We start from the raw sequence: 22719 nt of genomic DNA on the forward strand, positions 1-22719 counted from the left end.
CTTATCGCCATGTTCATATAGCTTTTGCCTGACAAATCTCATTTTCTTTTCAGCGTCCTGTGTTAGGAGAGAGTCTAACGTTGATCTAATGACTGATATTTCCTTTCATAGGGCAGGAGTGGGAGTTTTAATGTAGTCCTTCTCTTTAGTTCCTAATTCACCCTCTAACATTTTTTGCTTTTCCCGCTTTTTCCGTCTCTTAGTAGCTGTGTATGACATCATCAGACCCCTGGCATACGCTTTACAGGTCTCCCAAAGGAGCCAGGGGTTATCTGTTGATTGAGAGTTAATAGAGAAAAATGCTTTAAACTCTGTTATAAAATATGATGTGAATGTATGGTCTTTAAGAATGGTTGTGTTCAACCTCCAATGTCTTGACCGATTGAATGCCCCGTTGAGTTTTATGTCCAGGATCACCTCAGCATGATCAGATATGACTATGCTTCCTATCCTAGCAGATAAAACAGACTGCAAAGACGTCTTGGGCATAAAAAAATAATCTATTCTAGTCTGACATCCATGAGGTGCAGAGAAAAAAGTGAACTCTCTGTTGGAGGGATGGAAAGCTCTCCAGACATCCGCATACCCCAGATCATCACAAATAACTTTAAGTGACTTAGCTTGAGGAGAGAGTGAAGCTATACCACTGGGAAACTTATCAATAAGGGGGTTCAACAAGCAGTTAAAATCTCCTCCAACCACTGCAGTGTCTGAGTTTAATTCTGAAAAGTCTAGAAATGCCTTAGTGAGAAAATCAGTGGGGTGAGCAGGGGGAAGTAAATATTCATTATGGAAATGTTCTGCCCTTGTAAAGTACCATTAATTATAACAAAGCGACCAAATTTATCTTTCACACAATTCAAGACCTTAAGTGGTAAGTTATTTTTCACCAGAATTGCTACACCTCTACTTCTGGATGTAAATGATGAGAAAAACACTTGACCAAACCCTCCTTGTTGTAATTTCAGGTGCTCCTTATCATCCAAATGGGTTTCTTGCAACAGGGCAATATCAATATTTTCTTTTTTCAAAAAAGACAGTATTTTCTTCCTTTTAATGGGGTTATGGCTCCCTCTAATGTTCCATGTACATACACACAGTCTGTTACCTGCCATTGTATCTTGACCATTCAATATCCAGACTGAATCCTACTGTAAAAGTGGGGTGGTACCTTTTTCCATGTGTTGAACTCTCCTCTATCTCACTGAGCATAAACAAAAAATATGAACCCTTAACTCGAACTATACTAAACCCAAAAATGAAACATGTAAAAATCCAAAAGGGGGTTTTCCCACTAGCTAACATGCAGCGGATTTCAACTCTCCAATGTAGACTCTTAAGTCCGCATTGCCCCTCAATAGCCTCATCCTTTATATATATGGAAAAGAAAATCAATAGAAGAAGATTGAGGCTCTTCCACCTAAAACCAAGCCTGGGCACCAATATGGATTCACACATATCTCAGCCTGAGCTATAGCGGCTATTACTTTAGCAAGAAAAATAATAAAGATACGAATATTACTGAGCCGGAGTACGTGAGGACTCACACCACTGTTTCATGATCAGATTCAACCAAAAATAAACAAAGTTATTCAATTCTGTGGAGGTGCAGCTTAAAGTTATTTACCCGAGAGAGTCAATAAACGCAGCAGCCTCTTCAGGTGTGTAGAGCTTTTTAGGTGATCCGTTGACCATAATCTTCAATGTGGCCGGGTACAACAGTGCATAGTCCATCTTCATTCTCCTGAGTCGAGCCTTCGCCTCATCAAACGCTTTGAGTCTTCGTACAACCGCTGTGGAATAATCATTGAAGAATGAGACCTTTGGACCTTTATGTTGACTACCATCAGAGCCGATGTTTCTAGCCGCATCCATGACGCGCTGCTTGTCGGTGAAGTTGTGGAACTTTATAACCACCGGCCGTGGGCGCTGATTGGGGCCGGGTATCGGTGCTTGAGAGCGATGGGCTCTGTCCAGCTTCACACGACCAGCCTTAGTGTCCATTTGTAGGTAGCCAGGGATCCATTCCTCAAAGAATTTTACTGAACGTGTCCCTTCAGAATTTTCCGGGAGTCCCACAACACGAATATTGCATCTGCGTCCTCGATTATCCAAGTCGTCAATGTGCTCCGCCATTTCGCGCACCTGTTTCTCAAGTGCTTTTATCTTAGCGTCCATAGATGTAGTTGAAGTTTCCACTGCAGCAATTCTTCCTTCCGCCTCAACAACACGTTTCACAACGCTCTGTATTTCAGCTGAATGGCCTGCTATTGCTTCCAAGACCGTTCTTATCTTAGCATCGATCACTTTAGTAATGTTATCAGTCATCTTTTGAATCATCAGGTCCATTGTGCCTGGGTCCGCAATGGTGTTAGCTTCGCTAACGTTAGCTAGCTCCTCATGCACATCTACAGGGGTGGTGGTTTTGGTCGACTTCTTAGTAGTTCTATTGGGCATGTTGTCGGAGATTTTTGCGAAATAGTCGTCAAGACTCATTATATGGTAACTTATTTGGCCAATTCTACCACTTTTTCAAGCTAGGAGATTAATGTAAGAATATAAATTTACGAATGCCACGAGAGCTCGCTGAAACACCGTGTTCTCTCTACGGCGCCATTTTGTCCCCCTCTCGAAAGTAGTATTTATTCTCGCTCTACTATATTTGACATTGTGTTGTTATTTCGCTGAACACTAGATGGTTTGATTACATTTTTGGCAGTGAAATGAGGCTACTCGGGCGAGGGGGAAAAAACTTAAATGCATAGTCCCGTTGGAAAATATAAACGTATCGTTTGATTGATTTTTTAATATAATTTATTTTGTATTTTTATTTGGCGTACCCCCGATAGCATTGCGCTGTCAGGCATTCTCTGCAAGGGTACGCATACCCCTTGAGGGAATACATGATCTCCAGCATCATACCAGTGTATTCATATGTGGAAATGGCGCATTTCTATTATCTGTGGTTAAAGAAATAAAATGCTTATCGGTGATATCACAGGGTAGGATTAAAAGTAAGAAACTGATTTTCAAAACCTACAATACATTTCTAGACAGAGGGTATTTTCTTGCTACCCATGTCACCAGAAATTTCAGCATTTGAAATGCATGTTTTTAAAATGTTTCAGCTTTTGATGATTTCAGCAGGAATAACTTTGAACTTTAGATTTTTTTTCTACATGAAGTAGAAATGCATCGTTTTCACATACAGTGCCTTCAGAAAGTATTCACCCCCCTTGAATTGTTCCACATTTTGTGTTACACCCTGAATTTGAAATGTGTTATATTGAGATTTTGTGTCACTGGCTTACACACAATAACTCAATGTCGAGGTGGAATTATATTTTTAGAAATTTGTAATAATGAAAAGCTGAAATATCTTGAGTCAATAAGCATTCAACCCCTTTGTTATGGCAAGTCTAATACACTACCGGTCAAAGGTTTGGACACACCTTGTCATTCAAATACTTTTTAAAAAATACTATTTTCTACATTGTAGCATAATAGTTGAAGACATCAAAACTATGAAATAACACATATGGAATCATGTAGTAACCAAAAAAAGTGTTAAACCAATGAAAATATATTTTATTTGAGATTGTTCAATTAGCCACCCTTTGCCTTAATGACAGCTTTGCACACTCGTGGCATTCTCTCAACCAGGAATTCCCACATATGTTGAGCACTTGCTGGCTGCTTTTCTTTCACTCTGGAGTCCTCTCCTTCTTGGTAAAATAGCCCTTACAAAATTACTACCATTGTTTTGTGTTCTTGACTGCATGTAATTTTGTAATTATAACAATATAATTTTGTCCTTATGAAAATTCTGTTAACATCAGCTAGAAAAAATGTGCTTGGACTCTAGTTCAATGAATCCCAGAGGCCAGCAGCACAATACATTAACTCAATCTGACATGCTTGCTTTAGAGTCCATCCATGAAAGCCAGGAATCAAAGTCAAAACAAAGTCCTATTTGTTTGTCACTTTCTATATTTTTTACCCCAAGAAGAAGTTGACAGTGACACTGATGATACGAGTCTAAACGAGGAAGGAAGCCCATCTCTCTAGTCCTCTAATAATATGGTATGGCCCTCTCTAAGCTAAAAGACCCAGAATACTCTCAGGACAAGGCAATGAGATGATGTTTGCATTGTTTGCTTTCAAGGAGGGGACTGCTGCCCCCTACAGCTCTTGTAGGGAATTTTAGCACTAATGTGGTGTGACTGTATAGGGTTTTAGTGTTGTGACTATTTTATTTTGAAGAGCTACCGGTGTTTGCCATGCTATTTATTCTATATTATTACAACAGCGCATCTGCACAATATTCAGCAATAGATCATTCTGTCAGAATCAAATTCTAAGATCAAAATAATGCTGATAACTTCCTGTCTTGAGGTTTTTCAGCATGTAACTACTGGAAACCACAGTCGGCTCTTTGAAATATATTTATTTGTATTACCTTTCCTTGTCCTAGAGAAGAGCTTGATGCTAGAGTTGGACGATGAGTTGGATGAAGAGCGGAAGATACCGCTGAAGTTGAAGCGGCAGGGCGACTTGGGTGGTGAGCGGTCCTGGTGGGTGGAGGGGTAGGGGAAGATGGTTCTAGATGAGCCCGGACTGGTCTGAGACTGGGAGTGGGCAGGGGCAAACATGGGACTAGATGGTTGGCTGACACCAGCAGCACAACCCCTCACAAAGAGCCCTTTAGTTAGGCTGGCAGAGTGAAAGCAGACCTCTCCCTGAGATAAGAAGAAGAAAGGAGAAAGGAGATGTGAGGGAATTTCATTTACATACACTTATGCAAATACCTAGTTTATTTGTGTACAAAGTGTCACTATACAGCCAGGCGGATAACACCTGGAAATACTATGACAGAGGCTTTATGGACTACAGTCATCAAAGAAACCACAACGTCCATCATCAGCACAAAATGTCTCTGTTGGATGTATTTTGCATTGGAGCCTGAGTGGAATTTCTAAGGCTTGATATCAGCATCTGTAGGCGAGATGTTCAGGGGTTGGGTGAAGCCACTTCTCTTTGTGTGAGATATGAAACCATATGTAGTCAGAGCTATCACATAAGTGCTTCCCCTTTATTCATTTAGCAGCGACTTCTTGCGAAAGAACGTGTTTAGGCAAGCGAGTCACCTTGGAGAGTTATCAGCAGATCTATCAGCTCATTCAAAACACGAGGAAAGACAGGTGGTTCATTCACTACATACAGTATACTCTGGACAGTAGGAAAAAATGAGAACAATCAAATCCTAAGAATTCGGAGAAAAGACTGAGGTTGTTGTGAAAATAAATAAGTGAAAGGACGAAAAGACTGACTCAGACAATGTAAAGACAGAGAGGAAAGAGGAAGTTTGCTTTGCAGGGATCAATTTCCTGTATTTTATCCGACCATGTCTGGAGACTGCCTCCTTGCACTTCCCCACCCACAGTCTAAGGAGTTGGTAGAACAAAAACATGATAGAAAAGGACGAGGTAAAACCAAATCACTGCCAAACTCACAACCAAAGAAGACAAATCTAGCCAGAGCTCGCACAACCAAGAAGTTGTCTAAAGAGCTCTGATACATACTTTCTACTATTTTAAATAAGTCAAACACCCCGTTGTTACGGATACAGTTATCCTGTGTGTGTGTGTATCCTGTGTGTGTGTTTCTTTTCTCTCCTTCTCCCCTCACAGGTGAAAACCATCACTCCCCAATCAGTCAACAATCAATCATCAATCAGAAGACACACCTCCTCCTACTTCCTATCCTATCACAGTTCCCCATGGTTTAAAAACCCCATCATTTGTTTGTTCAAGAGCTCAATCTCTAGCTCAATCTCTCTGTAAATGCCATGTCTGTAGGTCTCTGTGTTTCACTCTCGCTTTGTGTCTTCACCTCTCTTTTGTTTAAGCACCTCCATAGCACTTTGTCATCACCTGTGAGTATTGTTTTTGGTTATGGTGTTTGTTTGTTGCTGGTGGGAAAAGGGGGAAACCAAGACAAGTCGCCCATGGGCATACACTACCCGTAGGTGAACTTTGTTAAATACACTAGTTAGAACTGGGCGGACCACCCACTGTATTTTTGGTTAGTTAGTTAGCTGTTGTTAAAGTAGGCTAGTCTAGCTTAGGGGTGTTTCTGAATACTTATTGTTTCATTCCTTGGGTCCAGCTCAGCCCCTTTTCCTGCTCCCCCCATTACCGTGTGTTTATAAATAAACCTAGAGTTTGACGGTAGATTTCTGTTGTCGTGGTTATTTCGTGCACACTTTTACTTTGTCACAATAATAATTTGCATGAGTTATGTTACGGGTCTCATTACCATCCCCCCTAGACTGTCGGGCCAAAAGGGATTCGTAACACCCGTCATACTTTCTACTATTTTAAATAAGTCAAACACCCCGTCATAGACTGTTCTCTCTTCTACCGCACGGCAAGCGGTGCCGATGAACCAAGTCTGGAACCAAAAGGACCCTGAACAGCTTATAGTTCAATCATTAACCAAATAGCTACCCTGACTATCTGCATTGACCTTTTTTGCACAAACTTTTATTTTAGTCATCACATACGTTGCTGCTACTGTTCATTACATATCCTGTTGCCTATTCATTTATATGCACATACAGTGCATTCAGAGATTATTCAGACCCCTTGACTTTTTCCACATTTTTGTTACAGCCTTATTCTAAAATTGATTAAATAGGTTTTTCCCCCTCATCAACCCATATAATACCCCATAATGACAATGCAAAAACAGTTTAGAAATGTTTGTAAATGTATTAAAAATAAAAAACAGAAATATCTCATTTACATAAGTATTCAGACCCTTTACTCAGCACTTTCTTGATGCACCTTTGACAGAGATTAGAGCCTCGAGTCTTCTTCTGAGGTCCTGAGCGCTCTGGAGCAGGTTTTCATCCAGGATTTCTCTGTGCTTTGCTCTGTTCATCAATCCTGACTATTGTCCCTGTCCCTGCCAATGAAAAATATTCTCAGGGATGGTGTCAGGTTTCCTCCAGACGCAAGCCTTGGCATTCAGGCCAAAGATTTAAATATTGGTTTAATCTAGCCAGCTCTTGGAAGAGCTGTTGGTATTTGCAAACTTCTTCCATTTAGGAATGATGGAGGCCACTGTTTTTGGGGATCTTCAATGCTGCAGAAAGTTTGTGTTACCATTCCCCAGATCAATGCCTTGACACAATCCTGTCTCGGCGCTCTACGGACAATTCCGTCGACCTAATGGCTTGGTTTTTGATCTGACATGCACGGTCAACTGTGGGACCTTATATAGACAGGCGTGTGCCTTTCCAAATCATGTCCAATCAAGGTGTAGAAACATCTCAAGGCTGATCAATGGAAACAGGATTCACCTGAGCTCAATTTCGAGTCAGGTAGCAAATGGTCTGAGTCCTTATGTAAATAAGGTATCAGTTTATTTTTTATTTTAATACATTTACTAAAATATCTAAACCTGTTTTCACTTTGTCATTATGGGGTATTTTGTATAGAAAGATGAGGAAAAACTTTAATTTAATCAATTTTATAATAAGGCTGTAACAAAATGTGGTAAAGGGGTCTGAAAACTTTGCGAATGCACTGTATCTACCTCAATTACCTCGTACCCCTGCAAATTGACTTAGTACTGGTACCCCGTGTATATAAGCAAGTTATTGTTACACATTGTTTATTTATTATTGCGTGTCATTACTTTTTTTTCTAATATTTCTCTATTTTCATCCTCTCTGCATTGTTGGGAAGGGTCTGTAAAGTAAGCATTTCACGGTTAGTCTAAACCTGTGGTTTACGAAGCATGTGATGAATAAAATGAGATTTGATCCAAATTAATTTTATGATTACCTTGCATTCACCCGGTTTGGTTTGATCTTTCAGTATAACCCTGAGCTTCTGCAGAACAACCTTCATATGTCCAGAGGGACCTCTACCATGACATCTACAAACCCACTGTCATGTGAGATCTATTTTCACAGGTGATTGTCAGACATCCACCCACTTCTTTAACAGTACCACGACACTCCCTCCCCTCAGCCCTTTTCCTTACAGCAGAGGGCTCCAGGAACAATGATCGTCTGACTGTCTCACTGCCTGTGTCCAAACACGATGCTCAGATAACTTAAAACTATACAAATGAAAGGTAAAAGGTGAGAATCACAACGCTGTTAGTCAAGAGTAATTTCATTGTGTGTAAACACAAGTATGAAGAGAAGACAATTTACCTTAGGAGAGCCATCCTTTTCCGAGCCACCAGACTCTGCATCCAGTATGGGGGAGGTAAAAGCCCTAAGGTCCTGCAGACAGACAGGGAAGGAGTGTGTCAAACTGTCAATGAGATAATACTAAAGGCTGATCACTTAACATTCAGGACATGCCTCAGAATAACAAACTGGCATGTTATGACATGCAGCATTTCTTTCTCAACACCATCATCAATACGTTAAGTGTAGTCAACATTTTAGCCAATTTTGACTATCTTTGTTACGCCCAGACAGTGATTGATTGGCCCATTTCATGTAATTTACAGTTTTAGGTTCAATCTTTAACACGTTAAAATGTGCTTCCTCCAAGACATGTTAACCTTTAAAAGAGGAGAAACATGTTAAACCACTACTGGGGCATGACATAACCAGGAAATATATGTACCCTATATTCTTCCTCATAGCAAGGATTGGGTTTCCTCATACTGTTCTGTATTAAAAACAACAACAAAAAACTGGTTTAAGTGAGAAGTAGGCATTGGTCTGAAGCAAAAAAAAAAAAAAGAAACTGACATTAGCATCACAATGCTAATGTGTTTTCCAGCACACAGCTTTGACCTATTACAGTAGCTACAGTACATTTTAAGTATTGATAGTGTGCGAAGTACTATGTCTACTGGGTGCAAATGAATTAGCATAATGTAAACTCACCCCATTCCGTACAAATGTGCGCAACCGCAACATTCAAACGAGGCTACAAAGAAAACTAATGGGATTGTAGCGACTGTGTTGATGTCAAAATTGGGGGTGTGAACTAGGTTTCTATTCAAGCGTTGATCGACATGATAATGGCTCTATAGTATTGGAGAAAAGTTTTTAAAAAACGGACCCTCCGTTACATCGTGGCGTGTCATAACGTACAGCACTCGTAAAGCAACTATTTCTGTCTTACAATCTCTCTCCACCAGGTGTAGCACTTCTCTCATCGTTTAAAAACAAGAAATGGACAGTGACGGGGTAAGAGGGGGATACCTAGTCATTTTTTTCGTCATCATTGCATGCGATCATCATTCTCAAAGCCGCTGTTTACTTCTAAGATCACTTTAGCACCGCCCTAAAAACCCGATTCAAATTCAACACAAACCTTCAAATAGGTATAGGTATGTAATGAAATAGGTATGTAGGTAGGTAAATAGGTATATAATGACACATATAAACTCTTAGTGTTTTATTTACATTTTAGAGGCGATAAGGTGATAAGTTGGACAGATCGAGTGTGGGGAAAAAGCAGTTTTCCCACAGGACATCTCTCCTTCTCACTATCACGCATTAGTTTCGCTTCCCCACCCGCCATTTAAAAAAAAGACCCAACGGGGCTCATTGCCTGCTTGAATTATGCAGAAATGGGCAGCGTTTAGGTAATGTAATTGATTATGTTGGAATGTGGAGAAATTGTGCTTTACAATGGTATTGACATTACAGTTGATGTGGAAGTATTACGTTTTTTGGGGCGCTAAAATAAGGGCAATTGTACGGACCAAGGCGATGTACGAGTTTACGTTACGTCTTCTGTCAGCTCCACATGGAACAGCTTTCATTTCTCCGTGACAGTCCCACAATCCGCCACTCTGCCATAAAGCACTGTGTCACTGGGCAGTACCGTAGAGATGGCGTGCATCGACCTCTTCCTTGAGTCTGAGAGCTGGTCTCACCTCCATTCTAGCAAAACGCATGCAGTAGTTCACGCCACCACACTCACTGCCACTCCACGAACCGAAAGGCCACCTAATAAATGAAAATAAGTGTGTGTGTCGGGAGCAAAATAATTGTAATAATTGTAAAAATGTATCCTACGGTAGGCGAACCCACCATCTTCAGATCCACGGAAGGAAACTAAACCATTACACTACGAACTCTGTTCCTAAAACATTGACATCGACAGAGCATTTAGATTAACAGTGGAAGTGTTCGTTCCAAAATGATTTTGTTCATTCACTCAGTACTGATTGAATGTTTATTTCTCTTGCTTGGTTTAAATATAAATAGTCTAAAACAGTTGACTTGTTGAAAAATACTAATTTAATCACATAGCTAACCAAGTTAGCAAGCATGTCATTTTCTTTTGACTGTGCATAGCATGTCACACAATTTAAGCAAGCAGAGAGCGGATTCGATTAATCTGGCCCGGGATCATGGACTGGCAGCTCATGCCGAGAGGCAGGGAATGTGTTGTGTAGCTCCAATCAAGTTGTTATGGTGTCATATTGGCTTAGATATGATGGTAGGGAGATTGTGATAATTGTATATCAGTGTAGAGCATCCAAGTTGTGCAGGTTTCAAAGGTGAAAAGGAAATATTTCATAGCAATAAACCAATGTAATTGCATGGAAAAGCATGGAAAAGCAGATGTGTATAAACATGTCTAGAGGTATTTTTTAATCTATACATTACTCCTGGAAGGGGCAAGGAAAGGCACGGGACTGCTCCAACGATGGATATCATCCAAAGAATACCTACATGAGCTGCAGCAACATGCACCAGCACTCGCAATAACATGAGCTGCAGCAACATGCACCAGCACTCGCAATGAAGCACCTTTGGCAGAGATCACAGCCTCAAGTCTTCTTGGGTATGACGTTACAAGCTTGGCACACCTGTATTTAAGGAGTTTCTCCCATTCTTCTCTACAGATCCTCCCAAGCTCGGTCAGGTTGGATGGGGAGCGTCGCTACACAGCTATTATCAGGTTTCTCCATAGATATTATATTGGGCTCTAGCTGGGCCACTCAAGGACATTCAGAGACTTGTCCCAAAGCCACTACTGCATTGTCTTAGCTGTGTGCTTAGGGTCGTTGTCCTGCTGAAAGGTGAACCTCCGCCCCAGTCCGAGGTCCTGAGTGCTCTGGAGCAGGTTTTCATCAATGATCTCTTTTTGCTCTGTTCATCATTCCCTCGATCCTGAATAGTCTCCCAGTTCATGCCACTGAAAAATATCCCCACAGCATATGATACTGCCACCACCATGCTTCACCATAGGGACAGTGCCATGTTTTCCTCCAGACGTGATGCTTGGCATTTAGACCAACAAGTTCAATCTTGGTGTCATAAGACCAGATAATCTTGTTTCTCATGGTCTGAGAATCTTTAGGTGCCTTTTGGCAAACTCCAAGCGGGCTGTCATGTGCCTTTTCCATCTGGCCATTCTACCATAAAGGTCTGATTGATGGAGTGCTGCAGAGATGGTTGTCCTTGTGGAAGGTTCTCCCATCTCCACAGAGGAACTCTGGAGCTCTGTCAGAGTGACCATCGGGTTCTTGGTCACCTCCTTGACCAAGGCCCTTCTGCCCCGATTACACAGTTTGGACAGGCGGCCAGCTCTACAAAGAGTCTTGGTGGTTCTAAACGTCTTCAATTTAAGAACGATGGAGGCCACTGTGTTCTTGGGGACCTTCAATGCTGCAGAAATGTTTGGATACTCTTCACCAGATTTCCAAAGTCTGTGCCTCGCAATCCTGTCTCGGAGCTCTACAGACAATTCGACCTCATGGCTTGTTTTTTGCTCTGCATGCACTGTCAACAGTGGGACCTTATATAGACAGGTGTGTGCCTTTCCAAATCATGTCCAATCAGTTGAATTTACCACAGGTGGGCTTCAAGGATGATCAATGGCAACAGGATACACCTGAGCTCAATTTTGGGTCTCATTGCAAAGGGTCTGAATACTTATGTAAATAAGGTATCTGTTTTTTGTTTTTTTATATAGATTTGCAAAAATGTCTAAAACCCTGTTTTCGCTTCTGGGGTTATTATGGGGTATTGTGTTTAGATTGATGGAAAAAAATGTAGGTAATCCATTTTAGAATAAGGCTGTAACGTAACAAAATGTGGAAAAATTCAAGGGGTCTGAATACTTTCCGAATGCACTAATTGCAGCATGCAACAATTTTTTAAAAATTCATTAAGTCCCGATCTATGGATTTCAGATGACTGGGAATACAGATGTGCATCTGTTGGTCACAGATACATTAAAAAAATTAGGGGTGTGGATAGGGCTGTGGTGGTCATGAAATTTCATCAGCCAGTGATTGTCAAGCAAATAACTGTCGCCTCACGGTCGTCTCATTGACCGTTAATTAACATAAACACATTTAGCATCTCCTGGCTAGCCCACCGATGCAGACCTTTGGAACATCTACATTTTAAAAAGTCTAATTAATCCATGTAATATAGCCTACACTTCACAATAAATCCATTATTTATTTTAGACAGGGCTAAAAAAATAATAATAATAATAATATGAAGAAAATGTAGTCCATTTCAGATGAACAGAATAGCATACTGTGAGTTGTCCTTATGTTGGGTCCTGATCTGGCTATGCCAATTGAGTGTGGGCTACACTAGTTAATTTAGCCGACAAGATTTTCTTAGAATTCTGTGGCATTATTTTATAGTATGAAGAATACAATTGAACAAAGCTGAATAAAATAGAAAGGATATTTTACCCAAACAATGAGGGAGTGCGCACATGCGGCTATTCTGTGTTGAGTGGTTAACAAAGAAATAGGTATTCATTCCTCTATGCTTTATTTTGAGTTATTAATGTAAACTTGGGCTATATGTTTAGATGTTTATTCATTGTAAGGCTTCATCATGCAACTCTAATAATGATTTGAAAAAAGTTGCTTGAAAAGGCATGAGTTCTGCTTAGTTTTTTTGCGCAGGATGTACACACTACAGCAGTTACTCGTTCACAATTTCACAAGCACTTGATAGTGCCTAGAATTTCCCGACTGCACCCCCTTCGTGTGGCTGTAATGCACCCTAGAAAAAATCCATGCCTTTTGTGGGCACAACGGTGATCAGGTCATTCTCACAGGCTTCTAGTGAAGACAGACACATCCGGGACGGAACTGTGCGCGTCCTCATCCGAGGTGCATATTGAAGATATTGGAAGAACTGTCCACATTCACTTTTCGTCAGCCAACATGATGAGTAGGACTAACCAACAGCACTGGCCTATGTCAATCTACTATTCTGTTGTGTGCGAGAAATAAATATTCCAAACCGTCTGGGACAGTTGTGGGATGCGATAGATCCCAAATTAATATAACCGCTAGCATCAAAAAAACTTTTATGTAATGTGGCTGATGTAACAGATTAGAACATTTAGTTTAAAATGTTGATACATTATCAGGCTATTTCTTAACATTATAAGTGCAGCAATGTGCACATGGAAGTAGGCTATAAGCTTGAATGCTCAATTAGCGGAAAACACCATTATCAAAAGTGACCGCAAATGCAATTATGCATGTAATGCTTTTATTATAAAGGTGCATTTTCATGGTGACTTGAGCTTCATTTTATTTGGCCAGTTTAGTTGTGATACAAACCTTATCAAAACATATAGGCCTATGGGCTCGGCTACATGAGGTTAATGACTAGGATTCTAAAAAGTGGCAAAAAAAGGCATTGTTTCTTAAGCTGGGCATCATTCACAAGTGATAATATATAATTCACAAGTGATAGGCTAATAGTCACCCAAATGACTATTCTTGATTTAATCTTTACATATATTATTTAGTGTATGTGTGAAATTTGTTTGGATTTAGAATGGACCATTATGCATCCAACAATACATGTAATCTATGCACTTAAATAGCGAATGGAGGACGCTTTTCCCGTGGTTAATTTTCTTGCCAGCCAGGTAGGCTATATTCCTGTTGTAAATATAAGCAATGTGCTTATATTAGGAAAGTTGAGAAATAAATATAGTAGGCCTAGCCTATAGAAAGCTGATGGGATCCTCCTCTTTTTAGTAGAGGCCATCACTCTGTTTTCTCACGCAATCTTCTGATAAATCAACTGTAAATTTTGGTGTTCCTCAAGGTTCCAATTTAGGACCACTATTGTTGTCACAATATATTTTATCTCATGGTGATGTCATTCGGAAACATAAATGTTAACTTTCACTGCTAGGCGGACGATACACAGCTGTACATTTAGATGAAACATGGTGAAGCCCCAAAATTGCTGTCCCTGGAAGCCTGTGTTTCAAACATAAGGAAGTGGATGGCGGCAAATGTTTTACTTTTAAACTCGGACAAAACAGAGACGCTAGTTCTAGGTCCCAAGAAACAAAGAGATCTTCTGTTGGATCTGCCAATTAATCTGGATGGTTGTACAGTCATCTCAAATAAAAGGACCTCGTTACTCTGGACCCTGATCTCTCTTTTGACAAACATATCAATAATATTTCAAGAACAGCTTTTTTCCATCTTCGTAACATTGCAAAAATCATAAACTTTCTGTCAAAAAATTATGCAGAAAAATGTATCCATGGTTTTGTCACTTCTAGATTAGACTACTGCAATGATCAACTTTCTGGCTACCCGGATAATGCACTAAATAAACTTCAGTTAGTGCTAAACACGGTTGCTAGAATCTTGACTAGAACCCTAAAAAATGTATCATATTACTCCAGTGGTAGCCTCTACACTGGCTTCATGTAAAAGCTAGGGCTGATTTAAAGGTTTTACTGCTAACCTACAAAGCATTACATGGGCTTGCTCCTACCTATCTTTCCGTTTTGCGCCTTCCGTACATACCTACACGTGTGCTACGGTCACAAGATGCAGGCCTCCTTATTGTCCCTAGAATTTCTAAGCAAACAGCTGGAGGCAGGGCTTTCTCCTATAGAGCTCCATTTTTATGGAATGATCTGCCTATCCATGTGAGAGACGGAGACTCGGTCTCGACCTTTAAGTCTATTGAAGACTCATCTCTTCAGTAGGTCCTATGATTGAGTGTAGTCTGGCCCAGGGGTATGAAGCTGAACGGAAAGGCACTGGAGCGACGAACCGCCCTTGCCGTCTCTGCCTGGCAGGTTCCCCTCTCTCCACTCGGATTCTCTGCCTCTAACCCTATTACGGGGGCTGAGTCACTGGCTTACTGGTGCTCTTCCGTGCCATCCCTAGGAGGGGTGCGTCACTTGAGTGGGTTGAGTCACTGACGTGATCTTCCTGTCCGGGTTGGCGCCCCCCTCAGGTTCATGCCGTGGGGGAGATTGTGGGCTATACTCGGACTTGTCTCCGGATGGTAAGTTGGTGGTTGAAGATATCCCTCTAGTGGTGTGGAGGCTGTGCTTTGGCAAAGTGAGTGGGGTTATATCCTGTCTGTTTCGCCCTGTCCGAGGGTATCGTTGGACAGGGCCACAGTGTCTCCCGACCCCTCCTGTCTCAGCCTCCAGTATTTATGCTGCAATAGTTTATGTCGGGGGCTAGGATCAGTCTGTTATATCTGGAGTATTTCTCCGGTCTTATCCGGTGTCCTGCGTGAATTTAAGTATGCTCTCTCTAATTCTTAATTTTTATTTTATTGCTCTTCTCTCAGAGGCCCTGAGCCCTAGGACCATGCCTCAGGACTACCTGGCCTGATGACTCCTTGCTGACCCCAGTCCACCTGGTCATGTTGCTGCTACAGTTTCAACTGTTCTGCCTGTGGCTATGGAACCCTGACCTGTTCACTGCTACCTTGTCCCGGACCTGCTATTTTGGACTCTCTCTGTACCGCACCTGCTGTCTCTAACTTTGAATGATTGGCTATGACAAGCAACTCACATTTACTCCGGAGGTGCTGACCCATTGCCATTGATTATTATTATCTGACCCTGCTGGTCATCTATGAACATTTGAACATCTTGGCCATGTTCTGTTATCTCCACCTGGCACAGCCAGAAGAGGACTGGCCACCCCTCAGAGCTTGGTTCCTCTCTAGGTTTCTTCCTAGGTTCAGGCCTTTCTAGCGAGTTTTTCCTAGCCACTGTGCATACATTTGCATTGATGTCAGAGTGATTAGAGGGACAATAGAGTGCTGAATACCAGGCAGTTAGCAAGTTTGGTAGGATACTAATGTCCAGCAGCAGCATCAGAGCTTGGAGAATCCTAATTACAGTGAATTCAGAGATATAAGCTTTTTGTGCATATGGAACATTTCCGGGATCTTTTATTTTAGCTCATGATACATGGGACCAACACTTTACATGTTGCGTTTATATTTTTGTTCAGTATAATTCATCAATGTATCATCATGGTCAGCTATTGAAGTAATCAATTTTGTCTCTGAGGAATCAAAGGGTGCGTTCCTAAATTCACTCTGGCTTTCTACTCAGATTTCAGAGCACTCTCATTTGTAAACTCATTGTTTCCAACAGCACAGTTACAGTCACCAACACTCTAGATAACACGTAAACAGCCTAACCACCTCTGCTAGGGTGAGTAAAATGGTCAGAGTGAGGTGTTCTCTCATTTGTGTCTGGAAGTAGTTAGCTTTAGTCCTTGACTGCCATTGTGAGGTCAGAACGCTTGTATCAACCCTACTCCTCTGACAGAGCTTCTAGTGTGCACTCTGAACACTCCGAGAACCCACCGCTCTGAATTTACGAATTGACAATCTGACAACTCTCTGAATTCACGAACGCACCCAAAGACAACCCATATTATGCTAGCCTGCCAGCACCTTAATTGTGATCCTATGTTTGTGGATTTAAGGCATTTGATTCAATTGGCCATGAATTGTTGCTAGCTAGACTCAGCAACATTGGTCTCAGTGAAGGGGAAGTAAATTGATTTAGGAATTATTTTATGACAGAACACAATGTGTATATACTAACAATTACAAGTCCAGCTTTCTTGAGATTAATAGAGGTGTGCCCCAGGGTTCCATTTTAGCTCCTGTGTTGTTCTCCATTTTTATGAATGATTTGGGAAATGGGATGCAACCAGCAAAGTTACATCTACAGTGCTGTGACAAAGTATTTGCCCCCTTTCTAATTTCTTATTTTTTTTGCACATTTGTCACACTTAAATGTTTCAGATCAACCTATTTTAATATTACACAAAGATAACCCAAGTAAACACAAAATGCAGTTAAGTGATAATGTTATTTATTAAGGGAAAAAAGCTATCCGAACCTTCATGGTCCTATGTGACAAAGTAATATCCCCCCCATGAATTTTCTGTGGTTAATCACATGTTTTGGAAAGCCGAGTTCAATTTCACTAGCCACACCCAGGCCTGATTACTGCCAGACCTGTCGAATCAAGAAATCACTTAAATAGAACCTGTCTGACAAAGTAAAGTAGACCAAAAGATCTCAAAAAGAAGGACATCATGCTATGATCCAAAGAAATTCAGGAACAGATGACAAACAAATTAATTGACATCTATCAGTCTGGAAAGGGTTACAAAGCCATTTCTAAAGCTTTGGGACTCCAGCGAACCACGTTGAGAGCCATTATCTACAATTGGAGAAAATTTGAAACAGTGGTGAACCTTCCCAGGAGTGGCCGGCCTACCAAAATTACCCCAAGAGCATCGACGACTCATCCAAGAGGTCACAAAAGAACCCACAACAACATCTAAAGAACTGCAGGCCTCACTTGCCTCAGTTAAGGTCAGTGTTCATGACTCAACCATAAGAAAGAGACTGGGCAAAAATGGCATCCATGGCAGAGTTCCAAGGAGAAAACCACTGCTGACCAAAAAGAACATAAAGGCTCGTCTCACTTTTGGCAACAAAAAAAAAACATCTTGATGATCCCCAAGACTTTTGGGAAAATATTCTGTGGACTGATGAGACTAAAGTTGAACTTTTTGGAAGGTGTGCATCCCGTTACATCTGGCGTAAAAGTAACAGAGCATTTCAAAAAAAGAACATGATACCAACAGTCAAATATGGTGGTGGTGGTGTGATGGTCTGGGGCTGCTTTGCTGCTTCAGAACCTGGACGACCTGCTGTGATATATGGAACCATGAATTCTGCTCTCTACCAAAAAATCCTGAAGGAGAATGTCCGGCCTTCAGTTTGTGACCTCAAGCTGAAGCGCACTTGGGTTCTGCAGCAGGACAATGATCCAAAACACACCAACAAGTCCACCTCTGAATGGCTTAAAAAAAACAAAATGAAGGTTTTGGAGTGGCCTAGTCAAAGTCCGGACTTGAATCCGATTAAGATGCTGTGGCTTGACCTTAAAGGCGGTTCATGCTCGAAAACCTTCCAATGTGGCTGAATTTTAAAAATTCTGCAAAGAAGATTGGGCCAAAATTCCTCCACAGCGATGTGAAAGACTAATTGCAAGTTATCGCAAACGCTTGATTGCGTCTCCTTTGTCACATAGGGCCATGAAGGTTCGGATAGCTTTTTCCCTTAATAAATAAAATGATCACTTAAACTGCATTTTGTGTTTACTTCGGTTATCTTTGTGTAATATTTAAGTGTTTGATGATCTGAAACATTTAAGTGTGATGTGCAAAATAATAAGAAATCAGGAAGGGAGCAAATACATTTTCACAGAACTGTATATGCAGATGATAAAGTCATATAATCATGTGCTCCTTCTCTGGTTCAGGCTGTTGAAGAGCTCAATACTGCTTTTCAGTCACTGCAGGCCTCCCTTTATGGTCTCAAACTAGTCTTGAATGTACAAAAAACTAAATTCATGATCTTTACCAGAGCTCGAACTCTGCCAGAGTTGTCATTGTCACATCTGGTGGCTTGTCCTTTGAAAAATGGCATCCTACAAATACCTAGAGTTGAAGTCGGAAGTTTACATACACAGGTTGGAGTCATTAAAACTCGTTTTTCAACCACTTCACAAATTTCTTGTTAACAAACTATAGTTTTGGCAAGTCGGTTAGGACATCTACTTCGTGCATGACAAGTAATTTTCCAACAATTGTTTACAGACAGCTTAATTCACTGTATCACAATTCTAGTGGGTCAGAAGTTTACAAACACTAAGTTTACTGTGCCTTTTAAACAGCTTGGAAAATTCCAGAAAATGCTGTCATGGGTTTAGAAGCTTCTATTAGGCTAATTGACATCATTTGAATCAATTGGTGGTGTACCTGTGGATGTATTTCAAGGCCTACCCTCAGACTCGGTGCCTCTTTGCATGACATCATGGGAAAATCCAAATAAATCAATTGTAAACCTCCACAAGTCTGATTCATCCTTGGGAGCAATTTCCAAACACCTGAAGGTACCACGTTCATCTGTACAAATAATAGTACACAGGTATAAACACCATGGGACCACACAGCCGTCATACCACTCAGGAAGGAGATGCATTCTGTCTCCTAGAGATTAACGTGCTTTGGTGCGTAAAGTGCAAATCAATCCCAGCACAACAGCAAAGGACCTTGTGAAGATGCTGGAGGAAACAGGTACAAAAGCATCTATATCCACAGTAAAACAAGTCCTATATTGACATAACCTGAAAGGCCGCTCAGAAAGGAAGAAGCCATTCACTGAGAAATGTCCTCTGGTCTGATGAAACAAAAACAGAACTGTTTGGCCATAATGACCATCGTTATGTTTGGTGTAAAAGGGGGAAGCTTGCAAGCCGAAGAACACCATCCCAATCGTGAAGCACAGGGGTGGAAGCATCATGTTGTGGGGGTGCTTTGCTTCAGGAGGGACTGGTGCACTTCACAAAATATATGGCATCATGAGGAAAGAAAATTATGTGGATATATTGAAGCAACATCTCAAGACATTAGTCAGGAAGCTTGGTCGCAAAAGGACAATGACCCCAAGCAAACTTACAAAGTTGTGGCAAAATGACTTAAGGACAACAAAGTCAAGGTATTAAGAGTGGCCATCACAAAGCCCTGACCTAAATCCTAAAGACAATGTGTGAGCAATACTGAAAAAGCGTGTGTGAGCAAGGAGGCCTACAAACCTGACTCAGTTACACCAGCTCTGTCAGGAGGAATGGGCCAAAATTCACCCAATTTATTGTGGGAAGCTTGTGGAAGGCTACCCAAATATTTGACCCAAGTTTAGAAGATTAAAGAAATAAAAGCGGAAATAAGTCATTCTCTCTATAATTATTCTGACATTTCACATTCTTAAAATAAAGTGGTGATCCTAACTGACCTAAAACAGGGAATTTTTACTAGGATTAAATGTCAGGAATTGTGAAAAACTGAGTTTAAATGTAATTGGCTAAGGTGTCTGTAAACTTCCGACTTCAACTGTAGGTGTATGGTTTGATGACAAGTTGTCCTTTAAAGTTCATATGGATAATCTTGTGAGGAAGCTTAAATTGAAATGGGGTTTTTACTTTCGTATTAAGGCTTGCTTCCCGCTTATGGCTAGAAAGAAGCTGGTTCAGGCCACTTCTCTCTGTAATTGATTATGGTGACTTGTTGTATATGCATGCAACCTCCTCAGTCTTAGAGACTGGACTCTGTTTATCATGCATCCTTGCACTTTATTACAAATGCCAAGTCACTCACCCACCATTGCACCTTGTATTAAATGGTAGATTGGACCTCACTTTATATGCTCAGAAAGCTACATTTGTATGTGTTAATCTACAAAGCCCTTTTGGGTAAACTCCCTCTTTACCTCTGTAGTCTGGTCTCCTTCACCACCAGCAGTTACCATACCTGCTAGGGGGTTGCTACTTAAAGTCCCCAGGACATTCACAGTATTAGGCAAGACTGCCTTCTCTTCTTGCACACCAGAGGCATGGAATAGTCTACAATCCATGCTTTATCTAGATATGTTAGTGCCACTGAATGAATTTAAAATATTGATGGAGACTCTATGGAGGAATGTAAATGTTTTTTGGGGGGGCTGGATCATGTTGTATTGTATGTTTTAATTCTGTAATGCATTGATTGTTGCTGCCTTCTTGGCCAGGTCTCCCTTGAAAAAGAGACTGGGTCTCAATGGGCTTTTCCTGGTTAAATAAAATATATTAAAAAACAGACTTAACACTGTGCTCACTGTTCAGCATTGTTTCAGGTTAAACCAGGCTGATATGATGCTAATGCGAGTAACTTCGTTAACTTGAGCACAGAGAACATGATGTGAGAGAAACCAGAATATTACTCTGAAATCCAATGAATCATGACTCCTCTGCTCTCTCCTCCGTGTTGGCCCAAATTAAGATGCAGGCACCCATAATGAATCATGACTTAGTGGTTTAGAGCAGAGACCAAATCAGGGTTTCCCTCCAGCTGTTTGCCTAGCTTCCTTTTCTTACAATTTTTGTATCTTTTGTTCTATTCTCCACATTTGTAAACGACAACATCAGATATCTTATTGCCCACAAGCCAACTCGTACTCTTAACTTCCATTTGAACATGTTAAAAGTAGGCTAACTAATGACTTGATTAGCCTGTTTCTAATATTCCAGTTCATGCAAGAATGGAAAAGAACAATGCTGGTGTGTTAAGATATTAATAAAATAAAACAGCAGTGTTGTTTTTTATTATGATGTAATTAAAACATAAAAGGCTATAAAAAAACACCATGACCTCAAATGTGAGGACTAGAGGCTGTCAATTGGAAAGGATGCCCATGTGGCTTGACGTACAGTAACAACGCTGACACCCGCGCATAGCTGAAGTTGCAATATCTTTTGCAACATTGTGGCCCAAACACACTAACGTAGCCTACTGCATTAATCTCACTGTTATAATAAACGCCCACATCGTCTGCTCTTGACACAATGCCACAGTAACAAATACCCATTGATCTCACACAACGTATATCATTTAGGAACTTACTGGCATATTTATGCGTAGGATTCCCTTTTTCTTCGAGTTATCCTTCTTGTTAGACTCCATCACCGTGCTCCCCATTTTCAGACTAATAATGCTATTTTCTTTATTTTTAACGAGCAAGATCAAGTTTGGGTAAATTGCGTGGCATATTCCATACGTCTTTATGTGTTAAAATAAGTTTCAAGTCAAAGTTATTTCAAATAAATTAGTTAATTTACCAGGAAGTATACTGCAATACCGACGCATTAGGCCTACCTACCGCTGTATTGACAATCACCGAGACTGAGCGTGCTGTTTCAACATAAAACATAGGGTGTGCTACAACCTTGCCTTGACTCAGGGATAAACTTAAAATAGTAAACGCAACTCTGGAACACTCCAATTAGTAGGCTATGATATGTTAAGTTTCGTATGGTATGTATTTATTTGTGGATGTCCCTCATTCATGTTGTATGGTATCTTACGAATTACAATGCATATGATATGTTAGGAACTGTAATTCGTAAAATATGTACCAATTTGCAAAACGTATGATATTGTTATGAGTGGAGATCCCTATCTTGTTACGCCTATGATTGATGGCTCACTGGCCAATCAGATGAGAGCTCTGTGTTTATATTGTTTGCACACTTGTTTAAACTTCAGGTTGCTGGTGTTGTGCCGAACATCTCCACCTGACAGAATCCCCCCCCTTCGCGTGAACTCGCACGCACCCAATTCTTCATTGCTGCGACTTGCTAGTTGAGATTTCTGCTCTTCACTCCATTGTCAGTTTAGCCTACATTTCACTTATTTTAGTAGCAGAAATAATTTTTTATTTGTGTCCTTCAAGGCAGCTGTCAATGAACACGTTTTTTATGACGGTTTTATCGCGGGGTAAGCACTAGTAATGTCTGCAGTTTTCGATTTGGCTATTTGTTTCAAGTGTATTAA

At 40.7% G+C, this 22719-nt stretch overlaps 1 protein-coding gene across 2 annotated transcripts in view; it reads right to left on the reverse strand.

The window, feature by feature from the left end:
- Nucleotides 1-22095, reverse strand: part of LOC115103014 (5'-AMP-activated protein kinase subunit gamma-2-like) — a 65253-nt gene extending 43158 nt beyond the window's left edge. The window contains exons 1-3 of one of the 2 annotated variants that reach the window (XR_010460218.1): nt 21790-22095; nt 8231-8302; nt 4460-4739 (exon numbers count right to left, since the gene is read on the reverse strand). Coding sequence is in view for 1 of the 2 variants with exons in the window: in XM_065005702.1 (XP_064861774.1) it covers nt 4460-4739; nt 8231-8302; nt 21790-21864 (427 nt within the window). In the remaining variant the exon portion in view is untranslated. The remainder of the gene's footprint in view (nt 1-4459; nt 4740-8230; nt 8303-21789) is intronic. The other variant, XM_065005702.1, reaches the window with a different exon arrangement.
- Between the last annotated feature and the right edge of the window lie 624 nt (nt 22096-22719).

Source organism: Oncorhynchus nerka, linkage group LG20, assembly GCF_034236695.1.
Source record: "Oncorhynchus nerka isolate Pitt River linkage group LG20, Oner_Uvic_2.0, whole genome shotgun sequence".
Taxonomy (NCBI): domain Eukaryota; kingdom Metazoa; phylum Chordata; class Actinopteri; order Salmoniformes; family Salmonidae; genus Oncorhynchus; species Oncorhynchus nerka.